The 24,346-nt window shown below is 41.3% G+C and overlaps 1 protein-coding gene across 1 annotated transcript in view; it reads left to right on the top strand.

Annotated features, from left to right (window-relative positions):
• Positions 1-5,481: 5,481 nt before the first annotated feature.
• RECK (reversion-inducing-cysteine-rich protein with kazal motifs) overlaps positions 5,482-24,346 on the top strand; it is a 50,421-nt gene continuing 31,556 nt past the window's right edge. Inside the window, exons 1-5 of the mRNA XM_015409683.1 lie at positions 5,482-5,527; positions 9,694-9,768; positions 11,458-11,494; positions 12,828-12,913; positions 19,144-19,191. Coding sequence (XP_015265169.1) covers positions 5,504-5,527; positions 9,694-9,768; positions 11,458-11,494; positions 12,828-12,913; positions 19,144-19,191 — 270 coding nt within the window. The 5' untranslated portion in view covers positions 5,482-5,503. The remainder of the gene's footprint in view (positions 5,528-9,693; positions 9,769-11,457; positions 11,495-12,827; positions 12,914-19,143; positions 19,192-24,346) is intronic.

Raw genomic sequence — 24,346 nt, 5'->3', positions numbered from 1 at the left:
ATGCCAGTAGCTCACAAAATACAATTTTTGCTCACAAGACTCCAGTGCTCCCTCTAAGCTCTAGAGTTGTATGAGCGAGTGATTTGGCTGCTGCATAGATTAGTTTGCTCTGGGGCCATCCTTCCTGAGCTAAGACAAAAACATGTCTTATGATAAAAGGGTTGGAACACTTTCCCTATGAGGAAAGGTTAAAGCGCTTAGGGCTCTTTAGCTTGGAGAAAAGACGACTAAGGGGTGACATGATCGAGGTTTATAAGATTATGCATGGGAAAGAACAGGTAAAGAAAGAGGTACTTTTCTCCCTTTCTCACAATACAAGAACTCGTGGGCACTCCATGAAACTGCAGAGCGTTCGGGTTAGAACGGATAAAAGGAAGTACTTCTTCATCCAAAGAGTGATTAACACATGGAATTCACTGCCACAGGAAGTGGTGGGTGCTACAAGCATGGACGGCTTCAAAAGGGAATTAGATAAGCATATGGAGCAGAGGTCCATCAGTGGCTATTAGCCACAAGGTATAGCTAGGGGCTCTGGGGCAAGTGATGCTCTGTCTTCTTGGTGCTTGGGGGGGGGGTCAACAGTGGGAGGGCTTCTAATGTCTTGGCCCCACTGGTGGACCTCCTGATGGCACTGTTATTTCTGGCCACTGTGTGACACAGAGTGTTGGACTGGATGGGCCTTTGGCCTGATCCAACATTGGCGTCTCTTATGTTCTTATGTGAGCTGGAGGCTAAAAAACTGTGAGCTAGCTCACACTCACTCAGCTTAGAGGGAACACTGGTTCCATCCACCAACTCCTGTACGGGAACGAAATCGTGTTAGTTGGTCAAAAGTGTCACTCATGCTCCTGTGGACTGATTGATTTGGCCTGAGATGATGACCTTGGCTACCCCTCTGCAGTTGTTAGCACTGGGACAAGCAGAGGTTAACTAGAAGTAAATTTGGGCATGGGAGCTTTGAGCGGCTGAGCTTTAGAGGGGGTGGAGGTTTCCTTCTGCACACAGTAGCATGTCTTTACCTTTTTGCTCTGTGAATGGATCTCTTTTAGTCCCCCCCCCCTTTTTTTGGTCTGAGCTGTTATGTTGTGTGGAGAACAAATTTAGAGTCCCGTGGCACCTTTAAGACTAACAAAGGTTTATTCAAGGTATGAGCTTTCGTGTGCAAGGCACACTTTTTCAAATGCATTGAGATGGCAGATGAGATTCTAAATTTATAGGCAGGGATTTAACAACAAACTAACATGTAACATGATGATGTTTAAAGTTATGCAAAGTGAAAAACTAAATAAGTTAAGGTTATCAGGTCAACAGCTGTAAAGCAATAAATGTGTCACAATAGAGGATAAATGTCTAAAGGTGTTTTTTCTAATTGTGGGAAGTAAGAGAATCTTAATTATCTCTTCTGAGACGTAGGGGGTGGTGGAGGAGGGCACTTTGAGCTGGATGTCATGTTGTCAAGCAGGCATCCATTCAGTATTCTAATATACTATTCTGAAAAAGAAAATACACTAAAACAACACTTCTTGTTGAGAATTTGTGGTTTGACTGGAGAGCAGATTAGTTTAGTCTTTTCCCCTTTCGTTTTCAATAAATAATCCCAACTAATGAGAGAGAGAGAAAGAGAGAACAAAGTTGGAGTCCAGTGGCACCTTTAAGACCAACAAAGTTTAATTCTGGGTATAAACTTTCGTATACAAGCACCGGTCTTCAGATAATATATACACACAGAGAATATGCACAGTATAAAGATATCCATAGGTCATGATCATAGTATAGCATATAATGATACACAGTCGTTAACTTAAAAAAGGGAAGCAAGGAAATATGTACAGTATAAGGGTATCTGTAGGACTCTAAAGGTACATGATAGGCCCTTTTCATAGACTATTAAATGTTACTCTCTGCTTATTATACCAATTCCAAAATTTTATAGAAAGCAGATCATGTCTTTATAAATTTAGTTTGTCCAAGTTTTTCATGACCACATACATATATTTATAAATTATGATCTTATCTTTGTGATTACAAACCAAACCCTATCCAGCCACTGTATTTATTTTTCTGGGGACACCTGCTGTTTCTGTACTTGAGCTAATGCCATTCTCGCTGCAATAATGAGATTTCTCACCAAGAGGACTTAAAAATATATCCAGCTCATCTTTATGACTTCTGTGTAGTCCAACATGGGACTGCGCATGTGCAGGCCAATCACAGAGATGGAATAGCTAAAGCTTCCCAGAAAGTATATCACCAAGGTTATGTCTAATGCATAACTTGTAATACAAAGTCTCCTTATGGATCATATTCTAAAATCTTTGAACTAACTTGCATTCCCGTTACATATGCAGTAGAATGACACTTATCTTGCCACATTTCTAATAAGATCTGGTTCACCAGAGATTTTAGCCAGTGTTACTTGGGTAAAACACCACTGGAAATATATTTTCAGGCAGTTTTCTCTGATGCCACCATTAAGAGAAACATTAAATACTACAGTATATTTCTTGAATGCTAGAATAAACTTTCGTCATAAGACCTTTTAGCTGACTTTGATGCACTAAAAGTTTTCCAAATTGTTCAGGGGTCTAAAATACATTATGGGCTCTATGAATATATATATATATGCTTACCCTGAAAGTTAGCATTTCTTGTTTTGTTGGATGGACTTTGGGCAGGATATCAGATTAGGTTAGTCTTTTCATCAGTGAGGCTTGCTTCTGAAAGGTTAGGAAGCTGGCTGTTGTTTGCATTTTCTGTGCTAATTAGGGGGAAATGTTAGCCTTTAAAGAAGGTACTTCAAAACATTTCATATGCAACACTAACAAGGCATCAAGTTTTGGCACATGTTTGAATCAGGGAGGAAACTGATTTTTTGGGGGGTCAGGATGAACTTCTGTACTGATGTTTCACTTTGTACTGAGATTTTCTCCACCCACTGCATAATCTGACACAGATGATTGTGGAATTCTGTTTGCTTTTTGGGTCGTTTGAAGCTTTTTGTATTGTTTCTTTCATGTCACAATATCCCCTCTTGGTTGTTTTTGTAATGGAAAAGAGCCATGGCACTCCCTGCTTTTACAATGAAAAAAAATGTAGGTCTACTAAAGACCAGATCTAGGAATACCAAATCTAGCTATTTTCAAATCCTTTCTAAATTTCTTTCAGTCCGTTTGACAACAGCTTGGCCAGTATACTGTTCTGAACACTGGTTTTTTGGTCAAAGTCGAAAACTCTGTCAGACGTTTTTGCATGATTGCTAGGTAGCTAATTATTTAAAATACATTTATTGTTTTCAAAATATATTAACTGTGTTGTAGCTCCAAGTAGCTTATGGTCAGTGTAATCAGTTCATCATGTTAATGTGGTTTCTAGTCCTTTCATCTCTGTAAGGTGGTTCATGTGCCAATTCCCTTGTAATAATTTTTTCTCATTAATTGTTCACATCAGAACTATCAGCCTCAAACCAATGGTCTTAAGCATTCTTAACTCTGTGCTGGCTTGTGTATTCAGAGCTGAAAGTTTATTTAAGCCTATTTAAAATATACCAGTCTTTCAAATAATTCCCTCCCCAAAATTATTATGATATTTGGGTCTACCAGTACAATCCTTAAATATGTATGATCGAAAGTAAATTCCACTGACTTCAGTGGGATTTAATCCCTACTAAGATTGCAGTTTACATAGTCGACATGTTGAAGGCAATGCTCCCTCTAAGCTGTGGAGTCTTGTGAGTAAAAATTCTACTTTGTGAGCTGCCCGCATTAAAGTTGTGAGCCAGCAATTTGGCTGCTGCATAAATTAGTTTGCTCTGGAGCCATCCTTCCTGAGCAAAGACAAAAATGTGTGAGTTGGAGGCTAAAAAACTGTGAGCTAGCTCACACTCACTCAGTTTAGAGGGAACACTGGTTGTGAACTGACTGAAGAAGTGAGCAGTGACTCATGGAAGCTCATACCCTGCCACAGATTTTGTTAGTCTTTAAGGTGCTACTGGACTCTTGCTCTTTTCTGTTCTGCTGATAAAATTTTGAATTGCTGGTTCATCCCGTTAGGTGAACTGGGATATCCTAAACAGAGTTACACCTTTCTAAGTCCTTTGAAGTCAGTGGATTTAGTAGGGTGGTAAATCTGGTTACAATGATTCTATGTTTGTCTTTAGTTGATAAATTCAGTCTCTTGTAGATAAGTTATGTGATTAAAAGCACATATCTTCACATGCAGTGAGAATATCCTGTAGGTTTCAGTTCTGGAATAAGTCACTATATCATAAATCCAATTACCAGTTTGGTGTAGCAGTTAGGAGCGCAGGCTCTAATCTGGGAGAATTGGGTTTGATTCCCCACTCCTCCACATGCAGCTGCTGGTGCGATCTTGGGTCACTCACAAGCTCTCTCAGAGCTGTTCTCGAGAGAGCCCTCAGCCCCACCTACCTCACAGGGTGCCTATTGTGGGGAGGGGAAGGGAAAGGAGATTGTAAGCCCCTCTGAGACTCGTTTGGGTAGTGAAGGGCGAGGTATAAATCCAATCTCTTCTCTCTTCTTCTCTTACTGCTTTAGCAATATCCCATAAATCCAGTCTCATTGATTTACATACATTATGTTGCTGTTCTGCACTCAAGATTTTACTTTTCTATTTTGATGAGTGCTAAATTTGGTTTGGTCAAGAAATAGAACTCTAAACAAGGTGCTGGTCTATTTGGTTTAGGAAGGTATGAGATATTTTGATTGCTAAAAATGTTGGTATCTCTGTAGCATGGACATTATTTTTGTCTATCCTTAATTTCTTACTTAAAATTGATTAACTGAGTCTCCTTTGTTTTTTTTTATATTCTTTTTTGTGTTGACTGTATATGAGCTCTTCCCTTTGTTTTAAACAATAAGGTGGTTTAAAAAAAAGGCTCAAAAAGGATTTTTGTCAGTTATTTTATAAGTTGCTGTGAGAAAGATGAGCCCTTATAGGGAGCACATGGCAACTTTGCAGCAGTTGAAATAACCAACATAATGATCAGTTTGAACAAAATGCAGAGCTATTTATACTTTCAAATAAGGAGGAGCAAGGCCTGAGAAGCGCCTAGCGGGCTGTCATGGTTAGTGATTTATGTGTGTGATTCCTGAACTTTTTAACGGAGTACTTTTAGAACCCGTCCTGATCCAGCGGTCACTGATGTTCCTCCTCCTCTCTGCGAGAACTTAGCCATGGGGGGGGGGGCCTCTGCTCTGCTTTGCTATTTTTTAATTTTCAAACTTCATTGCCTCTTGGACTAATCCTTGTACTTCAGATAAAGAAATTGGAGTAGCTAAATTTAGGATTTCCAAAATGTTTCCGCAGAAATCTTGGGTTTTGTTCATTTTAATGGTACACAAGGGAAGTACGTTGCGGGGTAGAAACGTGAGAATGTTTACGCTTCACCAAAGCAACTAAGGGAGCACAGATATTTTTACTGGTGTTGATCTACATATTTTTCCTCACAGGTGCATCATGTTGTTACCTTGCCAAGGGTAACTTAATGTGCCGTGATGTTTGTGAACAGGTATGTTGTTTTTGAGCTTACATGAAACGTCTAATTTGCATGCTCCTATTATCTACGGTTACATGGATCATCAAGGTGCAAACTATCGGTTAAATCCAGCCAGTTTTTTTTAAATCTCTCCCAATTCCTTTTTGTAGTATATCCCCCATTCCACATTTTATTTATTTATTTATTTATTTTTAGATTTATATCCCACCCTCCCAACGGCTCAGGGCGGCTAATATACAGCAAAGCCGGGTTGAATAGATAAAATACAGTAAAACAAAACAGCATTTAAAAACACAGTAAAACCATACAATATTTAAGGTGCTCTAATCTCTTCCTATATATAAATCACCCAAGATGGGAACAGTGATCCCAGTTCGGTGGCCAGCTGTCTCTAGCGTGGTCTCCAGTAGCACTGTTCTACGCGCATTCTGCCAGGCGATGGTTGCCCCATATAATGGGGGCAGACAGTAAGACAGTCCCACAGTGGTGGAATAGTGGTGGCGGCGGCTCCTACTTGAAAGCCTGGTGGAAGAGCTCCGTCTTACAGGGCCCGGATCTCTTCTGGAAGCCCGTTCCACCAGGTAGGAGCTGCCACCGAAAACACCCTGGCCCTGGTAGGGGCAAACATCACGTCTTGGGGGCCTGGAACCTCCAGGAGGTGGAGACTCCCCGATCTTAGTGCTCTTGGGGGAACATACGGGGAGAGGCAGTCCTTCAGGTACATGGCTTTTGTATGTGCATATCCCATGATTCTCAGGATAGCTTTTTTTGTGTGATCAAAGAGGATACATCCTCCCCTTTTCACCAACAGAAAATCTGGTTGGATCCCACCCTTTGTGAAGTGCCTCTATTCTGAAAACTGAACTTCAGGCAATTCTTTTACTGTCATCAATACTTCTGTTGTTGTGCAGAAATAGATTTTGACTTGTAAAGCTATAATAGGTTCACAGTAATTAATACGAGTAAAGACATTCTGGACATTTAGTCCTTTGAGATGGGATTAATTTATAGACTGATTTTGTTTTATTTTAGACTTTTTCATTTTTGCTCTGTTACATTCCAGTTTTAAGACAAAGCTAAACATTTTCTTGTGACCTATATTTTTCTTCCTTTATATTTAACTAATAATAGTGGTCATTATTAGTAATAGTGGTTAAGTTTGCAGACTATAATCTGCAGGAACCGGGTTTGATTCCCCACTCCTCCACTTGCAGCTGCTAGATGACCTTGGGAAAGCCATAGTTCTGTCAAGGACAGTTCTGGAAAGAGCTCTCTCAGTCCCACCTACCTCACAGGGTGTCTGTTGTGGGGAGGGGAAGGGAAAGGAGTTTGTAAGCCGCTCTGAGACTCCAAGTGAAGGGCAGGGTATAAATCCATTTTTTTCCTCCTCTTCTTCTTCTTCGTTAATTTAGTCAAGTTTGAAATTAGTGATTTGATATGGATGTTAAGACAGCAATCTTAAGTAGGCCTGGGAAATAACTGCCATTTTACTCTGTTGGGCTCACTCCCAGGAAAATGTTTTTAGGATTGCAGCCTAAGGCACTGGCAATAGATGTCCATCTCTACAAAAGAGAATTACACACGCACAAAATAACAAAGGACACTTTTCAGTTCCTGCCAAAATGAGAAATGTGACTCTCAAAACATAATTATAATCAATTTCCTTCTCAGTCAGTCACAGCATCTATACTATCTCTTTTTTATAGTACAATGATTTTTTTTTATAGTACAATGATAGCTGATCCATAATAGATTGCTCACAATAGTTGGAACTGAAGTTACCTTAGGGTTTGGTTCATAAGCTCTCTGCACATTGTGAATAGCACCATTGAATATTTGACAGATTATTGAATTATATTTGAATAGTTTGCCTAAGATGTTGATTGTACAAAAAGCCCATTGGTTCATGCACATTTGCAAACTACTTTTCTTTAACTTCTCACCTGTATGTTGTATGTTACCTTTACCTCCCTTCCTGCCCAAGTTCACCACATTCTTTAAGTACACAGAATATTTCAGAGGGAGTGATTTGCAGAAGAGGTGTCTTAGTTTGTCCCCTCTCCGAGGGCGCGATCACATACAGAATTAGCCGTGCCATAGGCATGAATGCTGGGCGGATTTTAAGGGCATGATCAGATGCCAACATCTGCCAAGCGTCCCCCTCCCATTGGCAACCCGTTTTGCCAGCACACTTCCATGGCGTCGGGATGGTCTGATCAGGCCATCCTGACTCCATGTCGTTGTTTCCCCCCCCCCCCATTTCGGTATGCGCATCATCGCACACTGCATAGGGAGCACTCGGTGTAGAGATGTTAATCATCGATCCCTTGTTGAAGCGCACCGGAAATACATGGCCAACCCCTCCCCCCGACTTACCCACGGTTGCGTCTGATCATGCAGTGGCGGGTTGCCCCCACAGCTCCCAGGGACTGTGTGATCGTGCAAATGCGGGTCAAATTCCTTTTTATTTTTGAATAATATTTTTATTGGTTTTTCATAATAATATGCATATCTATAATCATTCACCATTACTCATTTCATCCCATTGATACCCTACACAAAGAATAAACAGTATTCAACAGCAACAGTTGCCAAAGTTGTCATTAATCTCTTCTTCCCTTCTTTTCTCTCCTCACTTCTTATTCTCTCTCTCAAATAGCGATTACATACCTCCAGTTAATATTCATTTTAGATCTATATGTGAATATGAATCCTACTGCCTCCCCTTGTCAACCCTACTCTCTCAATAGACATCATTGAAAAGCATATGTTACAGTATTTTTACTATTTAACATTTTCCATCTTATTTTAATTAACATTTTGTTTATTTATTTATTTATTATACTTTATCTAAATAGTTTTGCTCCATTTTTATTGTTGTTTCTTTATTTTCTTTGTTTACCCCCCAGCTGCTCTGGCTAGGTTCGTCTTTTAACTATTTCCCATTTAATAACTTACTGCGCCTTCCATCAATTACAGAGATTTCACATCCCCATAGCAGATAACCATCCTATTTCCACAATTCCCCAGCTAGTAATACCACAGAGAAAGGCTCCATCTTAGACACATTTTTTAAAAACACAATTTATACCTTAATTATACTCATAATAATTTAATCATTTTCCAAGGGGAAAAAAAAACAAAAACCACAAAAAAACAACAACCCCTCAGCACATATAATCCCAATGCTACAGTCCATTCATAGTAATTTATCACTTCTTTTGAAACTACCACTCATACCATATCTCTCTTCAATCCCATTACCCGGAAATACATGGCCAACCCCTCCCCCCGACTTACCCACGGTTGCGTCTGAGTATGCAGTGGCGGGCTGCCCCCACAGCTCCCAGGGACTGTGTGATCGTGCAAATGCGGGTCAAATTCCTGTGGAGCAAATAGCCTCGCTTCTCCCCCCCCCAATTATCTCATGCATGTTAACACTGCCCGAAACTATTCAAAAGGTGGGAAAAACTTACAAAACAATCTCTCCATTAGAGTTGAACTCTTCTTGGCTAGGAACCTTTCCTTTTCTTTATGGTTCCATGTACAAAACTGAGACTTTTATTTCCCCCCACTAAAAATAATAATTTCAATACTGCAGTCCTAAGTAGAGTTATACTCTTTTAACCTCATCTGTTTCATTTATTTAGGAAGATGTAACTCTGCTTAGGACAGCACTGTGAATTTCATAAATATGTCAAATAGTTCTATTTTTAATATGCTAAGTTATAAATTATGCATTTTATGTTTAAAGCGGTGGGAAAAGTTTGAGTTTAATAAGAAAGTAAGCATTGCATATATTTAATTTTCCCTTACATTTGTATTCCCCCCCCCCCCAGGGTTTCAATTTTTTTGGAAATTTTAAATATCTTATTTGGCCAATAATTAACTAAGCAGGTTGTTCCTTTCAAAACCAAAAGCCTGTTTGCTTCCATACACAAAAACATACCTAGGAATGAGCATAGCATTTGTGTGACTGAGAAAGTTTTACAAATTTGAGTTCAGATGTCTATCAAACCACTTAATTGTTTTTAAAGTATATGTATTTGCAAGCACATTCCATGTATATTAGTAGTATTTCCATGCAACTGTTCTTGAAACAGTAAAATAACCTTGGTAGCATGCCTGCAATTTGTAATAATTGTACTATATTTCTTTTCAAAATACTTTGGTGACAGATTTTGGCATCTAAGAGTGATTCACATTTGAAACACCTTTTGCAACGTGCACCTGAATATTGTCCAGAATCAATGGTATGTATAATTACGTTGATTAAAATGAAAGGCTGAATTATATTTGGTAAAATCTGAGATTGGGGGCACAACTAGGTGAGATGTGGGAGATTCATGATCAGATCTCTTGACATCACTTTTACTTGAAAATAATCTATGGGCCCTCTGGAATGAACTGCAACCTTGGTACAGAGAGGGGGAGGGAACTATTTCCCTCCTACTTACTTTTCACAATTTAGGTCCTCCTGCAGTTGCTGTGTATTCTTTTGGGGAAAACATACATGCTTCCCCAGTGAGGCAAATACAAACCTGGGTGATAGAAGGGTGGTTTGGGTTGGAAAATGTTTAATTAGGGAAAAGGTTAACTATCAACTTTCTGAGCAATGTGGACCTGAGCCACATACCCCTTCCAGGTTGTTTTTACATAAAATTAAAGATGTTTAAAGATCTAGTGATAGATTTCTACCATCTTCTCCAGTTGTACCCAGCATTGTGTTTGGATCAAGTGGAGGAGAGGAGGACATTGTAAGCTGCTTTGGATCCCCATTGGACAGAAACATGGGGTATAAATGAAGTTAATACATAAATCCATTATTTTAAAGGTAATGTGGATTTATAAAAATATGTTTTAATTATTTCCTCTGATTATGAAGGATTGTGAAATGTCCGTATCTCTGCATTGTACCATTTGGATGTATATGCTAAACACAAAAGTCTAAGACTTGTGATACAACTTTGGACTTGCCAGAGTTCCACTTATTTTTAATCACTTGTTCTACATTGCTGCCTGCCTAGCTTACTTTTTGCAAGCATTGTGGTTTAGAGCAGAAACTCTCAGACGTTTGGGGCAGACGTTTGGCTTTAATAGCTTTTGTCCTTAGATAGTTCAAACTCTCTTCCCTCTTCAATATCCCTGAAGTTGCTCTGACCTGGATAGCCCAGGCAAGCCCGATCTCATCAGATCTCGGAAGCTGAGCAGGGTCAACTCTGGCAAGTACTTGGATGGGAGACCTCCTTGGAATACCAGCAGTCAGGAGGCGGGGGGAGGCTTTATTCAGCCACTTCTTTGAATATCCTTCAGGCCCCCCATTGGGTCAGTCACCAGAGGTCACCATGACTTTGATGCACATGTGAAAAATATAAAAAATACCCCCCCAAAAAAGTTCCCTGAAGTTGTTTCTGTCATCACTCTCATTGCACTGCTACGATTACTTCTTGTGTCTGACTGGCTCAAGCAGATTTTGAGCCACTTGCTGTGTGCCAGTTTGCAGGTACTTCTCAGGAAATGGAAGGCATGAAGGAAGGCCACAAGGGCCTGGGACAGATAGACACGAAGAGCAACTGTGAGGTGGGTGGTAGGTAGAAAAAATGGAAAGGCTGAGCACCCAGTAGCTTTCTAAGCTGGGATTTGTCTGCTGGGTCAGTCTTATCATCAACACGTAAGGAAGGGTTTGGTTTATTTTAAGCATGAATGTTTACATTATTTTTCTTCTCGATCCTTAGTCATGTAGCTTTTCTCGGAATCAGTTTATGTTTGTCAATATCTTGTGAACTGTGGTATCTAGAAGTGAATAAAAGTTCTCTAGATGGTTAGTTATTATTTGTGTTAGAACATCACTCTGAAGCATTTAAGAGTGCTAATCTGCCCTGTGGAAATACTTTTATTTTTCTTCTAAATTTCTCACCCTACTTGTGTGTACTTTTTTCCAGGGTGAAGTGTGGGGCTGTATTAATTCTTCATTGCCAGGTAAGGGGTATTACTCTAAATTATTTATGATGTACTGAAAGGTCATGATCTATTTCCCACTGGTACAGCTGCCTGTGCAGAAGTGGTCTCCTCTCCCCTTCCTCTGTTCTATTGTTGGCTCCTAGCTGCCTGCCCATGGTTGCATGTGCATTTTGGAGGCCCAGAAGGCTCTCTCCAGCTGGTAATGGCCTGCAAGCTACTTCTATAATAATTGAGAAATACAGTGTTTTCATAAGACCCACGTATTCTTACTTAGGAATCTGACCCATTTAACCCCCTGCTTTCTGCTCCCTGCAAAAAGTGGCGTGGAGCAGAAAGCAGGTGTCATGAACCGCTAGAAACTGGTTGTGAACGAACCTCATAATTCGTATTGCTTTGTGGTTCGATTTGTGGTTCTACAGCCACAAAACCCCCTAATGTTTCCCTCTCCGTTAGGCTGGCTCACTAACACAGTGTGCTTGCGTTGCGTGTATGGGCATTTAGCTGTGTCTCACTCCACAAAGTATGTGGTGTCAGTCAGGCTGGCTCACTAACACAGTGTGCTTGCGCAGGTGTGTGTATGGGCATTTAGCTGTGTTTCACTCCACAAAGTATTCCTAAGAATACAAGCAAAACATTTGTTTCTTCTCCTGTAGGTGCACCGTTTGTTGTGGCAGGAGAATATAGTGCCTGCTTCTGTCCCCCCTCCTCAGCATGCTGTGCCATTATTCAGAGAAAGCAAGAGAAATGTTTGCCCTTTTGCTATAGAATTAAAAAAAATATTCTCCACTCTACTCGAGACATTACAGTGATTGGTGGATAATGGAAGCACTGTGTACAGAACCTGTTGGGACAGTCTTCTTCAGTAGGAACATCTGATAATTTTTATGGTTAGGAAATCCTTGTGTCGGGTTGTCTTCTGAGTCATTCTCTCCTTGCTGCACCTCCTACTGGTCTTGCCTTGTGAAGCTAAAAAGCAGATAGCGAGGCATCAGAGTTACAATAATTTCTGGAGCTTTCTGGAGATTAGCAAGTTGTTAGTGCTGGCCATCAGTGTGTCATGGTAAATCTATAAAATAATAGGGGGAATTTAACTTCAGGTTTTGATTTCTGAATGTATTTTGCTTTCTGTATGCACATTCCAGCTACCTAGTAAACCCCCCAAAGTTAGTGGGATTTATTCCTTCATAGGCATGTTTGAGCTTGGGGTGAAACATCTGAAACCTTTTATGTTTATTGATAACATGAAGAAATTCCTTGGTAGGGTAGTGCTCCCTTTTGTGATGTCTGTTTGTTAGTGGGCATAGCACTGCAAAATAAACAGCTGCAACATGTTTGTAATTTTTCTTTGAAGGTGTTTTGAAGAAATCAGATGGCTGGGTTGGCTTAGGTTGCTGTGAGTTAGCTATTGTTGTAGAATGTCGACAAGCTTGCAAACAGGTAAGATTTTTTTTTGTATGAGACAAGGCAGGCATTTGATGACCTTCATATCCATCCATTCAATTGCTTTCATATATTTATACTCTCTTAGAAGAGACAGCACTTACCTGCTTCATTTTCCTTTTGGGATTGAGAGATTCAGATATCTTTTTATAGACTTTCATAAATGGATTTGATAAAAACTAGATATAAAGGTTCCCAACTATCTAGGAGCATGGGAAATATGGATTTTTTTACCGAATTAATTGATCCCCCCCCCCAGCCTTCTCTGGTAACAGCAGAGCCCATGGGGCAGGGCATACCCGACAGAAACAATTGGTACGATTCTGGCTGTAAGGCACTTAAAAGTTCAATCTGGAGTCTATATAGTCAGTTTAAAAGGTACTGCCAAGTATTCTGAAATTGGAAACAATTATATAAAAACTATTGAAATTCAAGACGTTTGAGGCCTGAAAAAGAGACTGGGAAAGCTTATTTTGGGCTATGAAAACCAAAAAAATGATAATTTTGGGGGGGACCTTAATTGCAAAAGGATTAAATACATGGTATCCAGTATCCTGTCATATTCCAGCAGCTGTTTGGGAAGCCTTCTTTACTTCTGTTTTTGCAAATAGAAATAGAGATATACCGGAAGGTAGGTCAATGCTGCCAGCAAGCATGCGCCCCTCACCCAGCTGGCGTGGAGTTTCAGGCTGGGTTGCCATGAGTACGCTGATGACATCCAGCTGTATCTGCTGATGTACAGCTGGTTGGACACTGCCCCAGAAAACCTGGCCAAGGGTTTGGAAGCAATGGTGAGATGGTTGAAACAGAGTAGACTGAGACTGAATCCATCAAAGACGGAGGTTCTCTGGCTGGGTGGAGGAGACCCAGGTCTGGAGTGCCATCTTCCAGCTCTTGACCATGCGCCTATAACACTGGCGCCGACGGTCAAGAGTCTTAGTGTGGTTCTGGGTGCCTCCTTGTCAATGGAGACCCAGGTCATAAATGTTGCCAAGCTGATGTTTTTCCAGCTATGCCAGGTCAGGCAACCGCCCCCCTACCTGTCTTGTCCCGACCAAGCCACAGTAATCCATGCAGTGGGTCACCTCTCAGCTCGATTACTGTAACTTGCTCTAAGCAGGGCTGCCCTTGAGACTGATCTGGAAGTTACAGCTTGTCCAGAATGCAGCGACCCGGGTCCTTACGGGGATACTGATAACTGCACACAAAAAACCTGTGCTTTGCCAGCTGCACTGGCTTCAAGTTGAGCACCGGGTCAGGTTCAAAGTTTTGGTCCTAACATTTAAAGGTCCTATATGGTCAGGGACCAGTGTACCTACGGGACCACCTCTCCTGGTGTGTCCCCCAGAAAGCATTACGCTCAAGCAACCAACACCTACTGGAAGTTCCTGACCCAAAGAGCCTGGAACATCAGGGCCTGGTGGAATCTGTTACAATCCCATGGGTCCTGCAAGGTAGAGATGTTCCACCAAAGCAACGGTTTTTAATGGTTTTTAACAGGTTTAATTGGTCTTAACAACTATCCTGTTCATTAGCTGCTCCCCCCTCCCCATTGCTGAAGTAAACGGGGGGCTTAAATTGTATTACGGTGCCAGACGATGTTGTGTTTTATGATATTATATTTTGAAATGTATTTTTTATGTATTTATATTAATTCATTGTGCACTGCCCTGAGCCTGCTTGCAGGGAGGGTGGTATAAAAGCCTAATGGGTCACACAAGCCCCCAGACTCCTCCCCCTGACTCTCCCCCAACAAGGCATCTGCCCGCTCCACCCTGAGTGCGTTTCCCTCTGCAGGCGGGCGGCATGTGGTCTCAGTTTAGCAGGCGAGGCAGGGGTTACTTCACCTTCTGCCCCGCCCTCTTTTGGAATCTCAGTCACGCTTCTCCCTCTCTTTGGGCCTTTGGTAGCTGTCTCCCATGGATCCTCCTTGACCTGCAGCCTTTTTGTCAGCTATGCTGCCATAATGTTTATGGGCGAGAGTGCATCTGGTTGACCTGTGTACTAACTGATGCAGCATTCCTTCTCCTGTCTTATCCTTGCTAGTGAGCTGCCTGTGTAGTGTCTTCCCATCTATTACCTGTGGGATAGGTTTCGATTCCCAGCTGTGGCTTTAACAGCCTGGGGCCCCATTTTCCTGCGCGCGGAGTCAGGCCGATTGGCCTAGGAGTGTGTGTGGGAGGTGCATACGAATACCCTATATCCCATTATGCTTGTAGGAAAGTAGCCATTCCTAACAGTGACGATGTTACTGCCTCTATAGGTCTTACATTAAAGTATAACCTTATGTTAAGCGTGTACTCATTTGTTTGGCTGTGCAACCTGACACTTTCCCCCTCTTTATAGTGTTTCCCATCCCCACCCAGCCTCCCTGTGTCTGTCCCTCATCCCCAGCTCCAAGGCCCACCTCCCTTCTTAATTCGGGACGCCATCCTGGTGACTCAGGCGGTTGCCACTGGCCCACCACATCCGTCCCCAAAGTCTGGATTGAGCCTGGCATTGGAGAGCGTCCAGTGGCCACGGCTGCAGGGGTGGGTCCACACCCCGGGTCTTGCACCGGGCCCTGATGTCTCCGCCCTTGGCCTCTCCTCGCTTCTGGGGGACATGTCACTGGAGGCAGGGGCTGTCGCCTTGGCACTAGACCCAGGGGTCATTCTGCCAGCGGACTGGCCCCAGCCCTGCCACCTTCCCTCCTTGGCTGCCCTCATGGGCTGGGTTTAAGTGTGCCTGTGGGTTCTGGGGGGTCTTCGAGGGTGGGCTATCTGCCCCGCCAGTGGCCCAGTCGTGCTCTGTGGGCCTCGTGGCTGGGACAAGATTGAGACTGTTGATTAAACAACAAAAAAAAAGGGAAAAGCACCTGGCCCTGACTTAATACCAGCAGAGTTATTTAAAATTGACCCAGACTGGTGGGCACAGATTTGGCTGTGGTTTTTATGCCTATAAACAGGATGGAAAGTATGCCTGAAGTCTGGTGTAGTGTGATAATTGTTCCAATCTATAAAAGGGGGGATCCTGTGGACCTGATGAATTACTGCCTGGTAAGCTTGCTGTCCACCGTAGGAAAACTCTGTGCTGCATGTATGCTGCAGTGCTTTTTGAAAAGTTGAGATCTTGGGTTGAAGGAAATAATATTCTGGAAAATGAACAGGCTGGCTTTAGGAAAGGAAGGAGCAATTACCATCGACCATTGCCATACTCTCCAGTACCTGGTAGATAAATATACGAGTTCTGGAGAAGGCATCTTGGCAACTGCCTTCATGGATCTTAAATCAGTGTTTGATACAATCTCTAGACCCCGGTTATGGGGAAAGCTAATTCAGCACCTTTACAACTACCCTACTGCCCGGGTTAGATGCAAGGACTCAGGACAGCTATCAGGGGTGTTAAACAGGGATGTATACTTGCGCCCCTGTTGTTCAATTTATATATCAATGATCTTAGATCCTGTCTTCTGAGGGATGCATGTCATCTTCCGCACCTAAGTGCAAAGTTCCACTCCTTCTATATGCTGATGATGCAACTATAATTTCTAGATCAATTGTGGGCCTCTGCAAGCTGATAATTTTTTTTTGAGTATTACTGTAGCTGTGAAGGCTTGTCTATCAATGTGGCAAAATCCAAGGTCATAGTATTTAGCAAAAGGAAAAAGGGGGGAAATCTTAAAATGGAATATAGGAGGCCAATCTATGGAACAGGTTGATCATTTTAAATACCTGGGAATCCATTTTGAAGCCTCTCTTGCACGGAAAATACATCTGGATCTGGCGAGGTACACTGCTGTGAGAGTAGGGAGGACATTGTAAAATACATCTACTCAGTGGGAGGTGAATTTGTCCTCTCAGCCTTAAAGGTATATAATGCTTTCAAACCAATTCTTGAATGGTATGGAAATTTGGATTCAGGCCACTTCTGAAAAAATGGGCTACATCCAGCACAATTTCTTCCAATGCTTATTGACTACTCCTAGATGGGTCCCGGGAATAGTGCTGGGAGCGGAACTGGGCGAATCATCGATGGGAGCTAAGGCTTGGATAAAAGCATTTATTTTTAAAGTAAAGGTCTTAAAATCTGAGGGAGGGCCCACTTTTCTTGGACTTATCCAGACAGATAAATACTGCAGCCAGTGGAATCAACTGGGGAAAGAAAATGAAACGTCTAGGAGTAACAAATGACATGGTTAAGATTAAGAATACTGAAACTGAAGATATAATTAGATAGATAAAAAGTGTGATAGGAAGTTGAACATCACTAGTACATCTACTATGGCGTGCATGGTATGTTTGATGTTTTACTTGGGAATTGCCCCCCTAATGCAACTGCCAAAGCACTGTTATCGTTTGACGGTACCAAAGCTCAGAAGAGCTTTTACTGTGGCAAGAATGACCCAGACTGTTTTGGAGGGTAGATATAATAAAGTACCATACGGTAGCAGAACATGCAGATGTTCATATGACAAAATGGAAACCGGCCACTGTGTGACACAGAGTGTTGGACTGGATGGGCCTTTGGCCTGATCCAACATTGGCGTCTCTTATGTTCTTATGTTCTTATTGAACACATGGTTGTAGCGTGTCCTATATTTAATGAGTTGAGGGCTAATTTAATCACCCCTTTACTTTAAAATATGGAATTGCTTAATATGAGATCCCAGGTGACCTGGCTGTTATCGGACACAAATGATCTTGTCACCCTTTCAGTGGCAGAATTTATAGGTAGAATAATTAAATACCAGGGAAATAATAGTAAGTTTTTTTTGTTTTAATTTTTATTCTAATGTCTCCTTAAGGCGAAAGCTGTATGAGCAGTACTGGACAGAATAGAACAGACTTTTTCAACAAAACCGCAGTGCTACAAGAAGGCAAGGATGGTCATGTAGATATTTTAAATACATGCTTCATCTCAGCATTCTAGTGTCCTTCTCTTAGCATGCCTGTCTGAATAGCCTCACATTTTTGTGCTTTCTGCTCTCACCTTTTTGTTGCAGAGCTATAAAGGTAAAGGTGTATCTCTGGAACAAAAGGGCGAGATACTTTGTAAACGAAAGCCAGGAATTCAGAGGAATGAGTTCATTGTTGCAGTAGATTGTTCTGACGTTATAGCCATCTAAATGTTGCCAGGTCTTTTACAAGCCTGGAACAAAATTCCACTGATGCAACGGGAGAATGGTATCTACGAGCAGCTGAGGAAATGAAAATGGCATTGATGTGGCCTGACCTTAGATAATGCACACCTTCCTCCCAGATCCCTTAATAATGTGCTTGGAAAGAGCATATCGAGGACAAGGAGATGATCTTTGGGACACAAATTAGATTGCAATGTCATGTGCATGCTTCAAAAAAACCTGCAGTTTGGTAACCAAAGCAGTGACCTTCTGGAAGCAACCTACATGTCTTTCACTGGTATTCCTGCCATTTTATTCTCCTTCATGCAGGAGTGAAAACAGTCGTCTGACACTGTGGATGGCCCCCTCTGTCCTCTGACCAAAGTTTCCGTATGCTGCAGTTTTCGCTTGGTTTCAGAGAGATGAGCTTGCTGCTCTTGCCCTATCCTCCAAATGAGCAAACAAGTGTTCTGTATTTTATTTCTGTAATTGATCATACAAATCAGGGATAGAGCTCCCCCGTCCTGCCATACTTATCCTACCACTGTCAGTTTCTCTTCTGCAAAAATAGTTCTGAATTCAGTACTGTTTCAGGACAAATGCAATATAACATCCTGTTTCTTTGGGTGTCCCCTTAGACTTAGCCTCCCTAATCCTATTCATATGAATCTTGAGGCTTCTTCTGCATTGTGATTTTATTACAGCTGAGTATCTTTTGGCCCTATCTACCCCAGTTCATTATATTTGATCGGCAACATGAGGAATGTAAATAATTTAGAACCTCCTCATATAGAGCCTGGAACTTATTTCATCCAAGAGTTCAAAAAGGTATTTAATACATAAAATTTAGTTTAAATAAAGTGGACAAAATGTATTTGATTTTAAATGTATATGTAGCTAAATAATCAACATGTATTATTCTTGCCTTTAATATAGGCAACTTTTAGATTATTGTATTCTAAAACGGAGAGCATCTGGTGATGTTGCTATACAAGACGCTAGATATATGGGTGACGTTGTAAAATGGTCACAATATAAAACTTTTTTGGTGTAATTTCTTATTTTACGATTTTGTTCCTGATTGGTCTGGATTATACATTTGTAATAAAATGAATGTTTTTTTCAGGCATCTTCAAAAAACGATATTTTGAAAATTTGCAGGAAGGAATTTGAGGTAGGCCCATTGCAGATTACAAATGGTGGATTTTTGTTATACGCGCACGCTTAAATTTTCCAGATGTTGGAAGTCTGATAGCCTCTAGCCCATAAACTCTTCTGGAGGTAAAACAGTCCAAGCTGACCCCCCTCCCCCCGCTCTGTGCAAATGTAACTTTGGTTCCTGGCAGATTAGAAGCCAGCTTCATGCATGTTCACCCTATACCACTCCGCTTGCCTGGAACACCCCTTCTCTTTGCTTGCCTTCATAAGTGTTATATTGTACCTGTATAGCGTTTTTCCTGCACCAACACAAACAAATGGTTAATGCACACCATTCTCTTGTAATTTAGAGACTGTAGCCTTGTTTTAAATTAAGTTTGCAGACACCAGTTATTTGGGGATCTCTTTTGTGCTAACCATGGTATGCATGGCCAAGGGAGAGAGGGGAACATGGGGACATAACAGGAGCCTTTCTGCCTCACATCAGAGATTCCCTGGGTACAGCAATCTGTTTATAACAGTGACTTGCAAGGAGTAAGGAGGTGGGCATATGTATTGTCCCCCCTGAGTACAGTTCTGACATTTGACATGTTTAAATCTTGTTGGCCCTTGGCATTCTGTCTGTCTGCAGAGTATTCCTGAAAGTACTATTCTCTTCTCCAACATAAGTTAACTGTTTGCTAAAGCAACTGTATTCTCATAAGTGTGAAGAATCAGCAGAAGAAATTGTTGTTGTATCAAAGAAGTCTTATAAAACATTTCAATGTTTTTAATTGAGGCTTTGTTGGAAATAATTCATTTTGTAAGAATTTTTGCTATAATGCTTTTGTTAATCTTTTGAAAGATGCCGAGAAATATGTAACGTAGAACCTTTTTACGTTCCATGAAGTGTAAAACGCAGTATTATTTTCAGAAATTTGTTTCCAGCATATTTTCTCTATTGTGCTGTGTATCTTACCTCTCCTGTCTGTATGAAGAATGCAGAGTTCAGGACTTCCACGTTTTTAGATTAACTCTGATTACATTAAAAAGACAGTTTGTCCTGGTACAGTTTCATAAATAGTGTGTAGACACACACACAAACACACACTCTTTATATAAACTAAGCTTCAGGTGAACCACATAACCTTTGTACTGTTCTGCACAAGTCTCAGCCTGGACTAGCTCCTTCATAAACAAGAGTTGCCTTACAAGCCTATATGACTGTATTCTTTATAATGCAGTGGCTTGCTTGCTTTCCAGCAAGCTTAGCCGAGATTAAACGTAACTTGCTTCTGTTACGTATTGCAAATATAAATCGGAAAAGAAGGCTTGTTTCCACTTTTTCTGCAACTTTTTTTAGCCGCTAGGGTTTTCATAGTGTGATGTTCTCCTGAACTATAACCCACCTCTGTTAAATAGCTTTATCTCTTCTAATACTGTATTATACTTTACTGCCCGTATCTATAACCTTTCCTCTGTTATGCTAGCACATTTTCTTCTCTTTTCTGGATTTCTGCATTGCTGTAGGAGGTTGACCAATATATGTTGGAGAACGGAGAGGACAGGTAAGAGAGTTTTCAAAAATGAGAGTGAAACAGTGACCGTTGACCATGACTGAGAGTAGTTTTTTCCTCCTAATGTTTCTTTCCCCTGTTTTTGTTGGGATCACTTTATGGTCAGATTTAATTCATAGACAATAATAGAAATTCTTTCATCAGTGATTAAAAGATGAGTGTGATAGTTCTACTGAGTTTCTGACACATTAGTTATAAAAGAATATACATTCTTGCATTATCTGCAATTATTTACTTATATGTAAATGTATAGATGCTCAGCTCCAGTAGCTCCAGTGCTACTCTTAATTTTTAAACTCATGGCTAATAATCCATAGCTAGCAGCATAGAATCAATTAAAAATCATTAAGAGCGAACAGCCAGAAGAGAAACCATTCTATACAAGCTACCAGGGAAAATAAGCAACCTCCATCCCCCTCAGGATAACGAACAAAACAAACCAAGAAGTGAACAGAGAAGCTTTCACTGGATGGCTGAAACTCGGCAAGTGAACAGCTGTTGGGAGAGAGTTGCAGAGAGAAGGAGCCACAGCAGAAGAAGCCTTGTCTCTGTTTTGAGCAGGGCCTCTGCAGCAGATTTAACGAATGAGCGTATTCCTATTGCAGCAGGGAGTCCTTTGAAAATACCTTAATCTCAGACCATTGAAGGCAGGGGTCCCCAACTTTATTTAGCCTGTGGGCACAGTTGGAATTCTGACACAAGGTGGTGGGCGCAGCCACAAAATGGCCACTGCAAGAGGCTGTGCCACACATAAAGGAAGTCCAAGTGCAGGGGATGAGAGAAGTGATTTTTAAAAATGCATGGGGAAAGAGGAGTAAACAGAGAAAACAGAGCCAACACTGTAGTGGCAGCTGCTACCATAACAACATTATTTTAATTTGCACAGCCAATCTGATCTCCAGTGGCCAGTCTGTGGGCACCATGTTGGGGACCCCTTTAAAGATGTACTTGGAATTGTGCCTGGAAGCAAACAACCAGTGCAGCTCTTTTACTACTGGTGAAATATGTTCCCGGCAGTTTGTACTAGTCAGCAATCCTGGTCCTGTGTTCTGCAACCACCGAAGCTTCTAGTCAAGTCTTCAAGGGCAATCTGACATAGAGTGGCTTGGATCCTGTGCCTTTTTTCTGCTTGTGCTCTTTTTCATCTGTTGTGGAGGTCTTGCTGCTCCATGGAGCAGGTTCCTCTTGTGCTAAGAACTTCCTTCTTCATGGAAGACATTAGTCTTCAATGAGTGGAAGTTGTTTTACTGTTGTTTGGCTCCATGCCTAGAGATATGGGCAAGACGGATGCTTTTACTGATTTTCCATAACAGTCTAAAACAGGCCACCAAAAGAAGCTTCTAGTTGGGTAAGGGCATGCCTCAAACCCCCAAGAGTTCTTTTCATCCTGGTAACAGAGTCGGTTCTTAAGCCATGACGTCTAAATAGTAACAGTCTTGTAAGTAAGTTCACAAAGGAAGCCGTATTATATGACAGGGAAGCCAGCTGATCAAGTCAGCAAGCTGGTGGCTTTGCAGGCTCAGGCAAGGTTTCCAGGCAACCGGTGTGGCTTTGCTTGGAACTGGTAACAAGATTAAGAAACCAGGCCAGAGACTGCTCAGCTTACCTGAACATGCTGGTACTGCAAACTGTAGTACATGCTCCAGCCATTTGCAGGGGTGGCGTTGCAGGGCAGCAGAGATCAAGTCCCTCAGTTCTGCTGATAGGATCTCCCACTCAATATCTCCAGTCTCCTCCAGTCGCCTTGAAGTTAACTGATGCCACAAATTACCAGGTGAATTGCTATTTGCAGCGCCTGTCCCCATTTTCTAACACCCATGATGTTCGCTTTTGTCTACTAACCAGTCCTATAGCTTTATCACTCAACCCTTATTTGCTTATATTGTTATTTAAAATATTGAGGCAGTGCCGTTCTTCCTGAAAAATGGCCAACGTGGTTTCCAGCAGAGATGCACAACATATCACAGTGACTTTAGAACAGCTCTGAACAACCAAAATCAACTTCAGATGTTTGTAAGCTGCCACCAGAGTTCTCATCAGTCCCTCAGACTAAGAGTTTCCATCACATTAATCAACAAATCAACAAAAAATGTCCCCAGAACAGAATTGAAAAATTAATAGGCGTCCAGCAACTCTTCTGGGACGCTGTTCCAGAGAGATGCAACTGTGATCTGTCCTATGTAATGGGATGGCGAGTATAAGCTGCCGAGAGGAATGAAGTGAATGCATAGCCTCTTACCGGGAGAGACGGTCCTTGGTTTATGTGGAACCCAGATATGTGAAGGACTTTAAAGATGAGAACCAGCACCCTAAATTAAGCCTGGAAATAGTTGGGCAATCAAGGGAACAGGTTCAGCACTGGTGTTATCTGTTCGTACCAGCATGGTCGAGCCAAAAGACAAGCTGAGGGAATATGTACTAGCTGAAGTTTCAGGGATGAATTCAAGGATAGTCTCAAGTAGAACTCTCTGTAGTAGTCTAGCCATGAGGTTACAGTAGCCTGGATCAGACAAAGCCTTATAAACTGTCTTTCAAATATTAGACCTGATAGTATTGGAAAAACAGAACACTGAGTTGGAAAAACAGAACACTGAGTTCTGAAGGTTGTCTTGGTAGCTGTGGAATTCCTTTGATGGGAGACAGCAGAAAAGAATTTTAACAGAGAATTCTTTTTTATGGGGAAGGGACAGAGGAAGGTCGATTCTAAAGATAACGGTGAATGAAATGTTGTGAGTGGTTAATAACATTTTGCTTGCTTAATAAAAAGGAACATTATGCTTGTGTATAAGTACACATGTGGCTATAAATCTTTTGAGAGGCATCTACAGAATTCTGTAATGTATCATAAAACTAGATAAGAAAATAGTCTTAAGAACCCCGATAGTACAAGATATGTCCTTGGAAGGTAATGCTACATTCAAAACAGTTATATAAAAGACATAAAATTTCAGAGTTCTGGAGAAAAGTACTCCTCAGGGAAGGGCTGCTTTAGAGAATGCGCAGAGTTAAAAGAGGAGTAAGGTGAATATAAAATGCATGACTCAGACATGAGGGGAGGACCCCCTCCCCCCCAAAAAACAGAACTTCTCATGAGAAGTCCAGATATCCATTTCTAGAGAATAGAAATAGTGTTTGATAATGAGTATGTGCAGGATGGTGATTGAATGAAATTACTCAGATTATTTTCAAAGTCATAATGTGTTTGGAATGTAAAAAGGAAGGGAAAAAATTGAGGGAAATTTGAAAGCCACGTATTTTCAGAATTTAGAGCCAAACCTTTAGCATTATAAAAGAGAAAAAAGTGAATAATGTTATTAGTTTTTTAGAAATGAGATATGTTGTTGTATTTAAGGAAGTGCCATATGGGGTAACTCTGGGGGATGGATACAGTCAGAAAGTGTGGATTGGAAGAAATCACGCTGCTTATATAACTGGTTCTGCCTGCCCGAGGGCACGTGCTTCTCAGGTAGCAGCTCCCCTCCAAATCATTTCTAAAACTCAGAAGATTTTTTTAAAAAGTTTGTGAAATGACACTGATGGGGATGGGTTTCTGTTGATCAAAACAAACAAGGCCAGCACATTATAAATGTAGGAAATAAAGAATAGATTCTGTGC

The sequence above is a fragment of the Gekko japonicus genome, unplaced genomic scaffold (assembly GCF_001447785.1).
Source record: "Gekko japonicus isolate JY-2015 unplaced genomic scaffold, Gekko_japonicus_V1.1 scaffold3132, whole genome shotgun sequence".
Taxonomy (NCBI): Eukaryota; Metazoa; Chordata; class Lepidosauria; order Squamata; family Gekkonidae; genus Gekko; species Gekko japonicus.
Note: the sequence above shows the minus strand (reverse complement) of the source record. Positions and strands in the feature narration are given on the sequence as shown.